Here is a 17,250-nt window from a genome sequence, read left to right as displayed (position 1 = left end):
GCAATAATATAATTTGTATATGTAACTAAGTTTCACTGAGGTTGTCATAATGTTTAATTCAAAAACAATTTAGTTACTGTGTGACACAACTTTTCCAGGATAGTCAATGACCTATTTCTGATGTTTTCCCCCCTAGGATTAGTCATGCCCTCATGACCATTCAAGCCTAGCGAACCAATGTTTAAACAAATATCAAATTAAGTAAATAATCAAAGCCGATATAAAACTTATATCCAAAATTCTTACATCATTTTCCCCTCCTTCTGGTCCTTCGACAACATTTTCCTCGCTCGCATCTACTGTGTCAATTTGTTCATCACACTCTTCCTGATTTACTGTCTCCCTGTCGTCAGCCATGATTACTGTACTCTCGTTCTCAAAAAGACTCCTTCATCACCTTTTACGTAATTTTGAATGTAAATGAAACATAAAAATAAACAAAATTACACAAATTATTAACTACTACATATTTAATTTTAAAGGCAATTACAATTTCTTTGAAGTATTACCAAAACGTTATCGAAAGAGAATTCAATAATGGCCGGTGTAGCGCTGACCAACAATGTAGCTTAGCTGCGACATGGCGGGGTTTCGAGAAGTTGATCGGCAACATTTCCCGCTAGAGGATATTCCGTCTATTGTGAGATTATTTAAGCAACAATTAGAAAGTTCATCTGAACCTGACTTAGCGCTGTTATCTATCGTTGTTGGGGCAGTCGAGAATTCGTTGACATGTAACAGAACGTTCACTCTGCAGAAGGAAACGGACACGTTGGGTGAACCCAAGCTCCCCGCTGTTGAATATCATATTGCTGAAGCGTTATATTCTAAGTTTCACGCTATAATAAAAGGTGCTGTAGACTTGACACAATACAGCGGCAGTAAGTACGCCACAAGAGAGCTTGTCAAAAAGGTATCTGATGTGGTCTGGAATTCTCTGACAAGGAGTTACTACAAAGATAGGGCACATCTACAGAGTCTCTATAGTTATTTGACAGGTAGGCCTAAAGCAGCTGTTATAAATATTTTGATTGAGAGATACTGAGTACGAGAAATTAAGAATTATAATTAATAATTCATTTTTACATTTTATATAGGAAACAAACTGGATTGTTTTGGAGTGGCATTTGCAGTAGTAGCAGGCTGTCAAGTTCTTGGCTATCGAGATGTCCATCTGGCGTTGTCAGAAGATCATGCATGGGTCGTGTTTGGAGAAGGAGGATCAGAAACAGCCGAAGTCACATGGCACGGTACGTTTATTTTATAGTATCCTAATTATGTGCTCCAAACATTGTTATGCATGGAAATATAACTTGTCATGAACTGTATTTAGGCTATAGCCCTTAATGTCTTGTTCTTATTATAGGAAAAGGAAACGAAGACAAGCGCGGTCAACCAGTAGGTCCTGGAATGGGTTCAAGATCATGGTTGTATGTAAACGGATGCCCCGTGATTTGTACGAGACCTATGGAGGTGGCAGCTTTGGTGTCTGCTATCAATCCCAGTTTGAGTGCGACAAGTGACGCGATGGAAGTAGCCCTTTTGCAACAGGAGCTCCTGTGGCTACTGTACGATTTGGGCCATCTTACTCACTATCCTATGGCCATCGGTAAGATAGCAGCCTGCAATAATATAATTCAACATGCACATACAATACACTTCCGTTTTAAGTGTGTGCTACTATGAAAGTGAAGAGAATATTTCTAGTTTATTTTCTGTAGTTGTATATTTATTAGAAGGAAGAATTTCAGTGTATGTGCCTCTTAAAAGTGCCATAGTCGACTTCACTTTTCAGTAAACAAGCTCTCTTAAACAAATGATTGTGGAACCTATCGGCAATGCCTACTACAAATTAAGTCTCCTGAATAATAATATTAACCTTGTTTTGTATGCTACAGGAAACTTGAGTGATCTGGAAGAAGTAAGCCCCACACCTGGGAGACCTCCATGCTCCACACTGTTCCAAGAAGCGGCTATCTCAGCCAGGACATATTATAAGAACCAACATGTGTACCCATATACTTACCAGGGAGGCTACTTCTATCGGCATAAGATGTACAAAGAGGCCTTCGAGAGCTGGGCTAATGCTGCTGATGTCATCAGACTGTGAGTACCACATTTGAGGGTCAAGTATTGTAAGCAGCTTAATATTTTAAGTAGGCGAGTGATTATTTCAACACACTACAACTTAATTAGCATACTGTACTAGCTCTGGAATATTTGTAGGCCTATTTGTATGTTGCTTGCTGTGAGTAGCAAGCCAGTGCAATCTCACAAGGTGCTACCCTAAGAGAACTCGGTCCACATAGTAGGGAACTTGTAGGCGAGAAATTGTAAGTTTCATGTTAGCTCATTTTGTTTTGTGTGGTGTAAATCTATAACGTAAGAACCAAATGTTTTTCTTCTGGGAGAATAAGAAGAGAAGAACGAAAAGTGTGGTTTAAGATAGTTAAGTAAGATATAATTTTGATTAGTTCCTGTAACAGCATAAAGATTAGACAGAACTGTATGATTGGTATACTCAAATATTTAAAAGGAGATTTACCTGTACTACATTGAGATTATTAATTTGTGAGTCAGCTTTCCCTGCAATCTATTATGGGATATGAATATGTTGCCAGCTGGGAAAGTCAAGCTATTGTCATTCAAGTACCTTTCCTGTTCAGCAGTATTCAGTCGGTTCTACACTGAGTGAATAAGTTTGCATTTACATTATTTTAGGGTTTCTGTCTGTGTGAGGTAATACTGGTAAATAGTTCTATCCAGTGTATAAGCCCTAGTCTTTGTGATGACATCGAAATGCCTCGTATGAAACATTCTTTACAACAAGTGTTTCTGTATGATACATCTGTTAAGAAATGAGTGTGTACATGCCAAGGAGATCATTTTCAACATCTGTTATACATAAGGTAAAATTTCTTAAATATAAACCTTTGATATGCACAGATAATTCGCTCTTATAACCATCCTCACCCAATACTGTTTGGAGACAAGTGACAGTGCAGTTGCAGTCAGCAACTAGCGTGAAAACCGACACACGAACAGATAATCTCCCTGTGCATTACTGTCCTTCTGAGTGGCTTTTCATATCTGTTGACAGGTACAACTACTCTCGAGATGACGAGGAGATCTACAAGGAGTTTTTGGAAATAGCAAATGAGCTGATTCCTCACATCATGAAGGTGGTGAGCTCAGGCCACAGTGCCCGCTCCATTCTTAAGGATCCTGAGTGTTTTGCCCATTTGCTGCGCTTTTACGATGGAATCTGCCAGTGGGAGGAGGGCAGTTTGACCCCAGTGCTGCACATTGGCTGGGCAAAGCCTCTCGTGAACACAATATCCAAATTTGATGCTGATGTACGCGCCCAAGTAATGATAGAGTGTCGAGGCAGTGAGTCCAGTGACGGTGGTGAGGGAGCCAATGCTGACATGCAGACTGATGGGAAGAACAATCTGGAGAGCAAGGAGCTACTCCTTACACTGCTGAAGGAGGAAACCCCAGCTGCAGATGAGGACACAGCATGCAACAAGGGCACTGGTGCAGACCCCAAGTACCTGAATAATGAATATCTCAACAACAACAATTACTGTAAGACGAGAGAAGGTAAGTATACCACCTTGTCTTTCTTAGCCGCACTTTCAGATATGGTGAGAGGTGAGACATTTTAATTATGCATTTTGAATCATGAGCAGGCATCGAGACTTCGGACCCAATAGAGCAGTTCAGTGGGAAATCCGCTTAACGGCGTACTAAGTATAGTGGTAAAGCGTACAGTGGTTGGGGGTACTGTAGAATGAATGCCAACAAATACGGAAAGGAAAACGCTCTGGATTTGAAGGTTCTGACGAATAATTTGGTTTTCATACAAACCTATTTTCAAACTGTATCTGAAACTATTACACGGTTAGAAAAGTCAGAGCGAGAGATGCCGGAAGCCCTCAAATTAATTTAGAAAATTATGCAGAGAATTAATGAGACATCAAGTACACCAGATACTGAACGTGTAAAACAGAAGTGGAAATCAATTTTATGTAAAAATAACGGATATGGAACATTGCGTAACATAAACAGCAAATTAGTGGACATAGAGTCACCTGAGAATAAAGGACAGTCTCTTAGAGACTGCAGTGATGTTAGGTTTTTTCGTTTCGCTCCTATCACGTCATTGCGACGTAGAGCGCAGCTTTCTACAGTACAAACTTTGGCAGATAACTGAAAAAGATTTACGTTTGAGACACTGAGAATGTATGTTGTAGTAGGTACATTGCAATTCGGTACTGTAACTGCACTTCCTAAAAGACGACCAATAGGATAAATGAAAAAATTAAAATTGCTTCATGCTTATTTCCACCATTAACACTGTGTATAATTAAACACAAATGCTTCTAAAAGACAGGAGAATAAATGCTTTTCACATTCTTTTGACATTATCATTGTGTAATGTATATTTACTTTCAGAATGTACATATGTGTGTTTTCCCATACTACTGTACTCTACTCTAAATAGCAACATTGTTACCTCAACACATCTCTATCTACCTGCAGCGAGTCAACAACCTATATTGCATGCACAGTAAACTTATTGTATCGGGTCCAAAGTCTCGAAGCCTGATCATGAGTATGTGTGTCATTTTTTGTGGTCTAGTGATTAAATAATGGTTACAGTGTTTCCTTGAGTATCAAAGTATCGTGAGTTCAAATCTGGCAGAGGGCAATGGATTACTGTTTAGGCTGGGTAATGAAGGCAATGTACGATTTAGTGTAGGATGAAATGTAAAAGGGTTAGTGATCAGGTTGTTGTCACTTGCAGGGGGAAGCAACAATACCAGGGACATCATACGAACCCTGGAGTCCAGAGTAATTGGAGATGACGTGGGAAAACAGAAACTGCAAGGTGACGAGGAGGCCTTGGCTCCCCACCCAAGCATTGCTGCTCTTACAGCTGCATGTGGTGAGAAGATATTGAATCCAGAATATCTCCTACAAGGGGGTGGCGAACCCTTTGTGGGGGGAGGCAGTGTGATCGCAGAGACCCCAACAACTATTCCGTCACTGACATCAAATGGGGCGCATGCCCCCGGTCCATCGAAACAGGATGACAGCAAGGAACAGATCGAGTCAGAACTGAAGAGTACAGGTCGACCACGCCTCGTCCTTCGCAGCCACAAGATGAAGGGGTTGAAGGACTTGCTGCTTGCTGAGAAACTCAACACACATGCCATCTCTCTGCAGCTCACCGCACAGTCACAGGTGCAGGTTAGCAAGAAAGGGAGAGGTGGTCCAGAACCCGACATGGCAGCTATGGGTCTCAGAGCCAAGAGGGCACGGAGGGACTAGACCACACACTTTGGTCGCCACAGCTTATCATGCAGTCCCATCTTAGCAGAGGGGATGAGCAGGGCTTGGAATCATCCTTGTGTGTTCGCACCATGTGAACAGAGACAGTACTGCATACTGTCACGAGCATGCGGACCGGAGGATTGAGTGACAGTGACCACTTAAATCTATATAATGATGTGAAGTGGAAATGCACAAAGTGATAAATTCAGATTTTTGTTTTGAAATTATCCCTGAAAACATTTACATAGTTTTAAACTATGACATTATTGTTAAGCTAGTCAGCTTAAAATTGCTTGGTGACCAGTTCATTGTCCTCCTTGCTCCCTTTTTCTGTTTCCTCCCCTCCCCCATCACCTGCGTGTTTATTTTAGATTGTTATTAACTAGTCACTCAATGCTTTTGGGTCGGTCTCGTCTCACCACTTTTAAAATTGCTGTATTGCACACAAGCATGACCCTTGGGGCCCTGGGAAGGGACTTTTAAGATGTGCCAAGGCAGAACCATAGTACCACTGTAATCCAAAGAGTACTATAAAAACCTTGCCTAAAATACCAGAACAGTATACAGTATATCCTACTCTTCCTCAGAAAGTCCTAACACTTTATTTTTATCGTAGATACTGTAAAAAGAAACTTTTTTCTAGTAAGGAAAAACAGTAAGAAAGTACAAATCTGATTTTTAAAAAATGAACTTATCAAAAGTATTTACGTATCTATATTTTGTTAACTTAATGATTGTAATGTAAAAGGCTTAACTTCTTCGTAATTAAATGTGTACATGTAAATTTAACCGGGATGCATGGGTGGATAGTTGGTTTTGATACATTATATCCCCACGCTGTTAGTTTCTTTGTTGTTTTAAGCATATGTTCTCCCCTCCCATAGAGCTTATTTCTTGGTATGATATTAGATTGAGAACATTGTACCAAAGTCCACAAAGGACTTGAATTGTTGATGGTTCCAGTTAAATTTACATCTCATCCCAACCAGTATTACATTTTTGGGGAAGAGTTTTATAAACGTGTTAGGCCATGTTGAAAAACATGTTAACGACATCAACTCGTTGGGCTTGATATTCCAGTCATTGTGCTTGTTGGCAAATGGGAAATTAGTTTTCCCAAACAAGAATCTGGACTCTGTATCCAGAAGACCTAAATGACACTGGTGATAAATACTATACCTAAGAGAGGTGATACATTAAAAGCTTTCTCAGAGTTAAATTAAACAATAATGTTTAGTACTTTAGAAGAGTGTGAAGAAAAGTTTTTAACATAACTATGTGTTCTATTTCATGGTTTAAGGTTGTGTTTGCTTATGTTCTTATAGGGACACGATACATTTAGTTCTGTTGTGTAGGATCGCAACACATGATGCACACATATTTTTATGCTTATGCACACAATGCAGCACTAATAACTAAAAGATTCCTGTAAACGCTTACTCTCAGATACACAGACCATCTGATTTGTTATGTAATCACTAAGGTATAAAAGTAATGTATTCCATAGGCAGAGGTTAATACCAGTGACTATCTCTGATAACATTCCAGACTCAGTTTTTTTATTATTATTTTGTATCATTCCTATGGTTTTAAAAACTTGGTTATCAAAGTCACAAAACTGTATCTGTTATAATTGGTTTCATAAGTACGTGACCAGCTTTTATATTGTTTACACATATGTAACACACATTTGACTGTATGAGACTATAGATCCAGAATAGCATATAATGATTTCATTTTATCCATAAACATAATGTTGCTCTCAGATCAAAGGCTCCAGTCACGCTACAACTTAATCAGCAATGATTGTTTAAGCTTTAATAGTGAACCAGTGTTGAGTTTTAATTTATTGTTGAAGATTTCAGCTGTACACATTATTCAATATCTGTGTAATTTGTTCCAGAAAAATAATGGACTATAATATCAGCTGTATAGCTATTACACACACAAGTTTCTGTATAGATTATAACTTCGAACAGAATTATGTAGTGCAAGAAATATTTGTCCTTTGCCACAGACACATTGTTAATCCCTAATCAAGAGTACATTTCTGCACTTTGGCAGATTCAGCAAAGGATCCCCCCCAGGACAGTTCTCTCCCATTACAGGGTCAAAGGGCCATTCTGAGATAATAGCTCAAAAAAGATTACTAATTTTGTAATAAATGTTTGTTATACATGTGTAAACATTTCTTTCTTTTATGGTTTAATCTTTCTTTCAAAATTCTAATTGTATTTTTTGCGGAATCTTATGAAATATGAGGAAGTTAGTTTAGTTTGACACTAATTGAAGCGTGTTTTTAAATTCATCGTAATTAATGCGCAGTCTGGGCAATGTAACTGTTGAACAGATCATTGTTAAAATGCAGAACAGTATATTGGATGACTGACTGATAATCTATTTAACTTCCATATACGAAGTTGAAAAGAATCAAGTTGATAATAAACTTGTGGCAGCAATATGACGTATCGGGTTTTCCAACTTTTCAGTTAAGAGTATATTGAGCTGAATGCGTGTACAAATTTTAGGTTAGGTGAAGCTTCCCATCGGCCTTGAACTGATTGATTATTCGTTCATACAGAGCAAGAAATCAAAATAAAGCTGACGGACTTATTCAGTGAGTGATGCGCATGATCTAATGCTGAGTTTAAAAACACTGCATAGGTAGCCTATAATAGGGTGAATGACACAGTATTCGAAGATAGTTTCTTTCCTTCCCTCCCTCCTTCCTTGTTTTCTCAGTGTTATAACATGTGAGGGTCTCTGTTCACAAGAAAACATCATACAAATCAATTTTATTGCTTACTGGTGTTTGACTTTAATTACATAATATGCTTGCTAGTTGATCTAGATAGATATGTATAATTATAATAGCACTCCTTATGGGAATGATACTGCTAGTCTCAGCAGATAGTGAGCCAGACCAGACATTTCCTTCACATAGGCTGAATTGTAATACTGTGTTCAGTAACAAACAATCCAATTGGATATTATAAAAAAAAATCAAATGGGGAATGCATCAACTTTTCAGCTGTATAATCTGGAAGTTTCAAGTGAAATTTATGGTTGGCATAGTGACTCTGGAGCTGTTTGCTTTAAGATTGTTGTTTGTTATTCTCATTTCACTATTGCTACGTTTATACTGTCAACTAAATCAAAAGAACCGTTATAGTTTCATTTTAGTAGAACTACCTATACGCATATTAAAAGTACATGCCCTAAGTGCAGTATGCTCCCTCTCGTCCCCCTTTCATGATGATGAATTGGGAAGAAGATTTTAGGTTTTGCACATGTCTTTTGAGATTAGTTTCTCAGACATTTCACAATTACTACTCGGACCTTGTCTTGGGTGATCAAATCTATAAATACTTGAGTTACAAAACCTAAAATCCTTTTCATATTGTTGAATTATTTCTGACATCTTGTTCTGCGCATTTATATTTTTTGTTGTTTCGTATTTGTTGAATTTAAAGGCCTTTGTTCTTGTAATGTGAAAGAAAACTTGCTCGTCAAAATGTTTTAGTGATAAAAATTGACCATTCCTTTTTGATTCGTACAGCCTATGGATTTTAAAAGGTTCAGTTTAACAGTATATTAATTACAATTTCATAGGCCTATATCACATTGAACTGATTTTATTATTATATTTAATTAAAACTGAAGTATTCTTTTCTAGAATCCGTGATTTTTCCATAATCTTAGGTACTGGTACCTAGTTTTTTAATTGATTGAATATACGTAAATCACTTTCTCTTATATTTTAAGATACGTAAATCACTTATTCTTCATATGTTTTTTAACTGAACACGTTTACTATGGAGGAATATCGTCTTAATTAATCACAAAATTAGCTGAGACTGTAAATATTCTCTTTAGGACGACTTTGCCATATTATTTATTTTTAGCTGTTCCCAATGACCTGCATTATTCAATGGTGAGAAAAAATACCTCGTTATTCATTGTATCCATTTTTTATTATGCATATATCACAGTTGGAGAATGCTTTAAGTATTTCTTTGACATAGAGTCTGTTATTATTTTTGTTTGATGATGAAGGCGTTGGTTTGATATTGATGCTATTTGTAAGGTTTAGCTAGTAGATATAATAACGATGTCCCAAACAGTAGGAAGCAAGATGTTTGATCTGATAGCCTAGAGTTCGAACACTGTTGACTGCAGTGCGACTGTTGTGTTGAATGTTGATGAGAGAAAATTGTTGTCAAGGATTTTTATTTTTTGAAGTATTAAATTAAGGTGAAAACATGTTAAAAAAAATTGTGTAGGATATGGAAGGGCCGTCGAGACTGTGATTTCGTGAGTGACTAAAAATAATAAGAAAATGAAATCAGTATTTTTGTAAGCAGAAAAGTCACTTATGAATTAAGTAGCTAGTTTAAGATGATGATTATTATTATTATTTTTTTGTGTGTGTAACTGTGCAGTAAAACATGTTTAATTTGACCATGTCTTAAGAACTGTTTGTTAAAATGTTGTTTGTAATTTATATAGTATGAAGCAAAGAGACAGTATGTATATATGTGTATTGGAACAGACTGAAACTGTTTTCTTCATGAGTTTTATTGTATATAGCGTTGGACTTCTTGGTGCCAGTGCAGGCACAGTTGTTATGGTATGGCGCTCCACAGACTGATTCACAAAGTGTGAGGTTGTTATCTTAGTTCTTTGTTAATCCAAAGCGAAACTCTGCTATAATTTTAACAAATGCTATCTCTCCATATCCTATTGTCGTAATTTTTAATCCTTCTGCCAAAATGTTGTTTATTAGTGATATTAGTTTAGCAGACAGTGGTCTTAAAATGTTACGGACTTAGCCCAAGCTTTCTATGCTTGCCCTGGAACCTGACCAGTAATTGAGAAAAGATTTTTATAGAAGTAATTCCCTTGCATAACACGATATTACGAATAATGATCAGCTGTGCACTTCCAAGTGCAAACTTATTGCACTGAGACCATTATAACTTGATATTTTAATTGACTAGTCTAAAACTACAGATAAGAGTATTATTATGTAATACAACTGGGAGCTTATCATCATACATGCACGAACTATATCGAAGATGTGTTCTGGTTATGGAGAGATTAAGAAATGCTTACTGTCATTCCAGTGTTTGGACATTCCATTTTTCTCCTTCCTGTGGGTCTGTAATTGAACTACTTACATGAAAGTCTTTGATGCTTTATCCTCAAAATATGATAACTTTAATTTCTGCTGTAATTTCTTTTATATAAATTAAACTTTATAGATGAAGCTCGAATATCATGACTGTTTGTGATATCTTAATTTAGTAGTGTAACCAGAATTTTATCTTAAAAATCTCATTTTAGTTGTCTCAGTTCTTCGTGGTTGTCTTGTTAACATCCAAGTTTTGAAACTGTATTTTATTGAGAGTAATACTGGCATTTTATAAAATTTAGTAATTATGTGTAATCTTGCTTTTCTCTCAAAGTTGTGTGTTGTTTGTAACATGCACTTTTAAGCCTTTCAGGTTTATTCTTAACATATGCAAATTGTAAGTATGAAATATTGTTGCTGAATTAGAGAAATCTCTTTACTTGTTTTAATATTTTTATTATTTATTTCTTTATTTATTTTTAAAATTCTTACTTCATTTTTGATCACAGAAATAGGGAGAGAGTAGATTATAATATGATCTTCATAAGTTAAATGGGAGAAATGAGAAAATTACTGCTGTGAGTTAAATAATAAAGGACCTTCAAAGCTTATGACTGCACTCTTTTCAACTTGCCAATAGGAATAACCAATGGTGGTGGTGGTGTTCCTAATGAGGAACCTTTTTCCCTATCTAGTGATCCATCCTAAGAAACGTCATGTTATTTTGAGAGGAATCTACATCAAAGAAAACAAAGTGCATCTCTTCTAATAGTCCCTTCCTCCCTTCAATTGGAGAATAGGGACATAAGTAAATCGTACAACGACTTTATTCAGTACAATAAAACTAATACTATATTTATTTGTAATGGCAACACCTTTTAAAGGTTTGATTGCTGAGCAATCTTTTGATATGCGACAGCTTCCAGTCTAGAAGTACCTGAGCCACTGAATTACAACAGTGAACAAAAATACAGTACTGACCTAAAACGTATATTGTTGAAATGTAAATATTCTCGCAGAATTGTTTCGTTATTTTATTCTCTACAGACTCGTTAATGTGTTATTCTATATGACAAAGCTTATGTCTATTGCCTAAATAGGAGCATATTTGGATAGGCTATATGAAGTTAAATAATTCCTAAGTGATCCAGCCATAGAATAATTCATTTAAAAGCATTCAATTTCAGTAATTGTTATTTTTGCTAAACTTAATTTCGTTTTAAAATTAGTGTTCAAAACTAAAGGTTTTTAGTGATCACATGAATATTTTATATACTTTTGATAATAAATTGTTGCTTGAAGAAAAGGATAGTGCGTTCATGAATTAAAATATAAACATGCTGGCCATAGTGTGTGCAGTGGAAACCACTATCGTGTGTTCAAACTCCATTTAGAATATGGATGTTTGTTGTCTATGTGATATCCTATATTTTAAGTAGAGGCCTGACATGCTGATTCCATGGCGAAGGAATCGAGACTGTCCCTCTAGTGTTAGATTGAAAAGAAAGTATTCAGAAAGAGTTTTGGGATAAAACCAAATAGAGCAGTGGAGAAAATAAAACATGTGATAGAAAATAATTTTAATTAAAATGAGGAGGCTGTAGAGAAGAGCATGTGTGTGTTATAAGCTAATGAATCGAAGAAGTGCTTCACAATCTATGAAGCTGGTCTCACTGCTAAGGACCTGTGCCAGGTTCCTAGGGGACTGAGAAAACTGAATTTGTTTCCAATATTTTGTAATGACCATGACATTATTTATCTTGTGAATGAAGATCCCTTTTTATTTATACGTAAGCCTTCATCATGTTTTTTCTTCACATGTTATGCATAAAGTAGGAAGAGCAATGTGGACAGAAATGATGAAATCATAGTGAACTTCCTACGAAAAAAACAGTTTTATTCTGAACCAGTGGTATTGTCAGAACATTGTTTTCAAAATACAGTGAAATCTGTACACACAATAATGTACATTGTGGTTTAAGTTGTGAAAATTTGTAATGTAATGGTTTTTAATTCATTTTTGAGACATATATAATAATACCTGATATAATTCTCAAGTCTTACATAAATACGTATGTCTTTTTAAATTTTGTCTTGCAAATTATTACGTGTTCTCAATATCTTTCATAACTTCCAACGAGAATTCGTTTTACCTTTTTGGGTGACAATGGACTCTGGTGGCAATGTAAACTTTATGTTTGCTGTCATCACAACTATATTGCAACGAAAATTTAAGAGACTTATATTTTGAATACACTACACTGAGTGTGGCTACTTTTATTCACAACAAAAATTAATAGCAATGGCTCTTTCAAAATTCCTAAGATGTGTAGGAATCATGGTGTGACAGGTTTCACTGTACATCGTGTGTACGGTAGTTGTTAAGAGTAGTGGCATCTCATGAAATGAGAGAGTGTCTTTAGTTATTAAGATGAATAAGTACAATGCTGTAAGGTCGGATTAACCTGTTTTACTGCAACTTTGATTTATTGGGACGTGTAATTTAGTCGCAGCAAGTGACAATGATAAGATTGTTGTGCTTGGTGATTGGGGCTTGTGGTGCACGGTGATCTTTTTGTTGTAATGTTCTACTAGTTTCACTTTAGTTGGTTGCTTCATTCTGAAACAGTGCCTGTCTGCTAGCCTGTTTGTATTGTCTGAAACTGGCAGGCTTGTCCTATGGTAAAATTGTCAGTTGTGGTTATAACACTGGTTTACATATATTTAGTATGGTTTTACTGCGCTGACTTTGTACAGGAAGATCTAGGACTGATGACAGTCCTGACTGAGATTTTTCTAGTTGTTAGTAAAATATTGGCATAGTACTTCTAGAAATGCGATAGTGTTTGGGTTGTTGTTTAGTCAACTGTCCGAAGACAGGTCTGAACCTCATAAGTGATACCAACATGGCACCACTTATGAGGCAATCAGGCCAGGAGATAATAGAGTAGGGTGACAAGTTCCTTTCCCCCTCCATTGCATACATTGCTGATCAGCTACATATTACACTAATCAGACTTCAGATGAATACAAACATTTGTTCTTACTCTGACACATACCATCAAGTGAGATGTACTGCCTGATAATAGATGTACATATCAGCCAGATCCTCAATCAGAGGTAGGTGTTTGTGTAAAGGGAAATAAGTCATAAAAATTAGTTTTGAGATAAATGAAAATTAAACTTCAGATCCTTACTGCTAACAATTTCCTACACAAATAAAACACATCAAATGCTAGTATTACTTTGTTTTTTGCACGCCCACTTGTAGAATTTTACTTGCATATTCACCTGGAGAACAAAACTCCATTTGCACAAAAAATGACAACCCTCTTTACCTGAACACCATCGAATTGGTCCCAAATTCCTTTCTTAACAACATAAGAGCTAACCAAAAGTGACAGATGAGCAGGGAAAAATAACTCTCCTTCAATACTATGCATTTTCTAAAATTTTCTTTGCTATAAACGATAAAAAAAAATGATACTATGACTAGTTTAAATAACTTGACATTTTAGTCAGGTTAACAGTCGTAACATGAAAAGGAAAAAATAAATAGAGAGAGAGACTATATTAAAATATGCGGAAGTAACAAAACATTCTGATAGATCAGATGATGAATTAATTTTATTTCTTTCTTCTTTAAGTTCATTATTATTAGAACATTTGCTTAAATAAAGAACTGTTGTCACGTTGTCTAAGTGATAGTAGAGTTATTGAAGATTATAAGTGCTTAATAATAATAATAATAATAATAATAATAATAATAATAATATAAAATACCATCAAAATAATTTCTGTAGAAATGTAGTATTTGCAGTTTTTCATTATTGTGCTTGGCATCCTCACAGCAATATCAATACATAGTTGCTATGTTACACAAATATTGATATCTTCGTTTTCTCCCATCAGAACATTGTTATGAACAGTATACATATCAAGGCAGTAGGTTGATGGATAGTTAACAGGTCCTTGAGTATAGAGTGGGTGAGAAGTCCATATACTCCTTGATATAAATGTCTTCTGTGGTTATAAAATGTCGTCTATGCAGATATTTATAATAATAGATCAATCTAACAATGGAATCGAGAGTGATTAAAAACGTGTGAGGCAACAATAATGAAACAATTGATAATGAATGAAAATATAGCGGATTTAAGCATTTTCGTGACTGAAGAATGTTTAATGACTGCAGTGTGGATTCATGAATGACTGCATACTGGATAAACAATTGCACAAATCATGACCAACCTTCAGCAGCATTTTTGGAAGGCATCACCATCGAAGAGAACATTACTGACCTGGAAACGGAAGACTTTTACGACAGAATCTGTAAATGATGCATCTCGGAGTGGGAGACTGTTGACACATTTAGAAACTTGTGCTGCTGTTAAAGAATCAATAACCCAATCTCCAATTAAGCCAACCTGTAAGCATGCTTCTGAATTGAATATTTCGTATTCAATCATGAGAGACCACATGCGAAAGGACTTGAAAGCATACCAGTTGCTTCTCCACCAGTTCCTAACAAGAGAAGTCCAGATCTCACCACACCAGATAATTCTCTTTGAGGTATTATAAAGCAGGATGTCAGCAAAAGGTGCTACTTTACAACACTGTGTGCAATGCCTTCATGACTGTGATGCCACTAATGCTACGGAAAATGAATAAATGGACCTGGAGATGCAGAGATCATGGAGAACTGCATACCGATGTTTTGGATCCATCACAGACAAGTGAATTTATTTTAAATCTATATTGAAAACCGGGATATATAGACTTTTTGCCCACTTTGTACAACTTTAATTGGACCAAATTTTCGTTCACAATTTTGACCAATTGTAAAGCTTTATATGAGTCGAATAATTCTTCGGTACAGTGACACTTCACATTAAAATGGCATAGAATCATCTGGTCTTGCTAGTTAGTGGGCACAACAGACTCTCTGAAATACAGCAGATGCTTCGTATTCGACCAATCTCTTGATCTGAATGGAAATTAAGTTAAAATTAGAATACAAATAAAATTTGTACACAATTATTTTACTGAGCACTAATATTATTCAGGATTAGTGCAAGTAGCAGAAGGGCACTGTTTTCTGATTGTAGCAAACCTGATGTTATGGAGATATGAAATTACATTTGTTATTTTGTTTTCTAGGTTCAAATAGTGGTACATTGTATAGTAGGTTCTAGTCCCAATACATCACAATATTTTTGAATCCAATAAAACCATGATAGCAAACAATTTTTGATTATTAAAATATAAACATAGTTATTGCAACATTAAATAAAAATAGCTTAAATTTAATGTTGATATTCTCTACCAAACTCTGTGAAATGAACATTAGTTTTCTGGTGACTTTGTATTTGCTTATTTTCTCTCTATTTCTCCTCTGGCTACATTGAGATAACACGTCATCAGAAATCCAAGAGTTCATTACTTTGAAATGTACTAACAAAACTGGCTCTCTCTATGACTTAATATGTAAACGTAGGGCCCAAGATAGTAAACAGTTTGTTTTTCCTTTCTCTGCTAAATGTTTGTTGAACGACACACAATATTTAGGTTATAAAGAAAAACTTTAAAGAAACGCTTCATAGTATTCCCATCTTGTCTTTGTACTGAATATGTTCAGTTTCCCCCACAAAATATTGAACCAGTGACTGGATGTAAACATACTGAAACAAATAGTCTCTTGAGTTCTATTTTAGTTTTATGAGCTTCTGTAAGAAGTAAATGTTTGTAACTAATATATGTGTTGTTTTATTTAATGCACCCTTGTTTCCTTTCATCTTACCTTAAATGAAATAACATCTGCTATCTGGACTTTTGATGTAATCTTTACATCACAGATAAATTTTAACTAATATTGGGTGAAATGAAAATATGATGATGTTATTATGATGCCAGTATTCGAGATAATGAAAAAGAGATTGATCCCACATCAGATAATAAAAGCAGTAATGGATATCTACGACAACATAATTATTATTTACGCAACTTGTGTGTAAAGTGCATAATGGAAAGTTTTCAATGTATAAAAAAGTCCACACCACACACAGTAGCTTATATAATTTTATTTATTATCATAACAGAACTCCTACTTTTGTTATGGTAGTAAATAAAATATTTACAAAATACAATTCAAATTATCAAGTCCAGCTGAAATTAATAGAGGAGTGCGCCAAGAATATCTTTCACCAACATATTTTAACATATACATGAACGAAATGGCAAAAAGAAGAAATACAAGATATTCCACTTTGTACATTTAACTTAATCTCTGTTATTTGCAAATTACCAAGTAATAATGTCACATACAGGAGGTAACTTACAGGAAGCCACATTTAAATAAAATAGAATATAGATTAACAATCTCAATAAAGAAAACGATGTCATTGGCATTTGAAGGAGTAAAATAGTCCTCAATAACCGAACAAAGGAATATTTTCATCTATTAGGAAATTTCATTTCATGTATCGTCAATTGAGGTAACATTGACCCAATTTTTACCACTCTAAAAGTAAACTTCTGTAATTTGTGTGTTTGCTCCTTTATAAAATAAATGAAACACTTTAGAAGGAATTTTGTATGAATGCTCCTGAAGCATTGCAAACATATTGCTTTATTTTTATCTGAGTTCATAAAATATTGGGCCAATGTTACCTTGGCATGGGGTAACTTTGCCCCAACTTTCCAACTTGCATAGTACACTGTATTTAGGATCATCTTGGGCAAGTGTACTTAATCCCAAAATATGATAAAATGCACTG

The 17,250-nt window shown here is 35.4% G+C and overlaps 2 protein-coding genes across 2 annotated transcripts in view; one reads left to right on the top strand and one right to left on the bottom strand.

Moving 5' to 3' along the window:
• LOC138706426 (putative lipid scramblase CLPTM1) overlaps positions 1-403 on the bottom strand; it is a 42,713-nt gene extending 42,310 nt beyond the window's left edge. Inside the window, exon 1 of the mRNA XM_069835717.1 lies at positions 247-403. Within this exon, the coding sequence (XP_069691818.1) occupies positions 247-357 (111 nt within the window). The 5' untranslated portion in view covers positions 358-403. The remainder of the gene's footprint in view (positions 1-246) is intronic.
• A 111-nt stretch (positions 404-514) lies between these two features.
• Positions 515-16,229, top strand: Mnn1 (menin 1). The gene is made up of 6 exons (XM_069835716.1): positions 515-998; positions 1,098-1,250; positions 1,367-1,609; positions 1,899-2,106; positions 3,101-3,603; positions 4,811-16,229. Exons 1-6 carry the CDS (start codon positions 581-583, stop codon positions 5,335-5,337), a joined length of 2,052 nt encoding a protein of 683 aa, XP_069691817.1. The 5' UTR covers positions 515-580; the 3' UTR covers positions 5,338-16,229.
• The last annotated feature ends 1,021 nt before the right edge of the window (positions 16,230-17,250 follow it).

Source organism: Periplaneta americana, chromosome 9 (assembly GCF_040183065.1).
Source record: "Periplaneta americana isolate PAMFEO1 chromosome 9, P.americana_PAMFEO1_priV1, whole genome shotgun sequence".
NCBI lineage: Eukaryota > Metazoa > Arthropoda > Insecta > Blattodea > Blattidae > Periplaneta > Periplaneta americana.
Note: the sequence above shows the minus strand (reverse complement) of the source record. Positions and strands in the feature narration are given on the sequence as shown.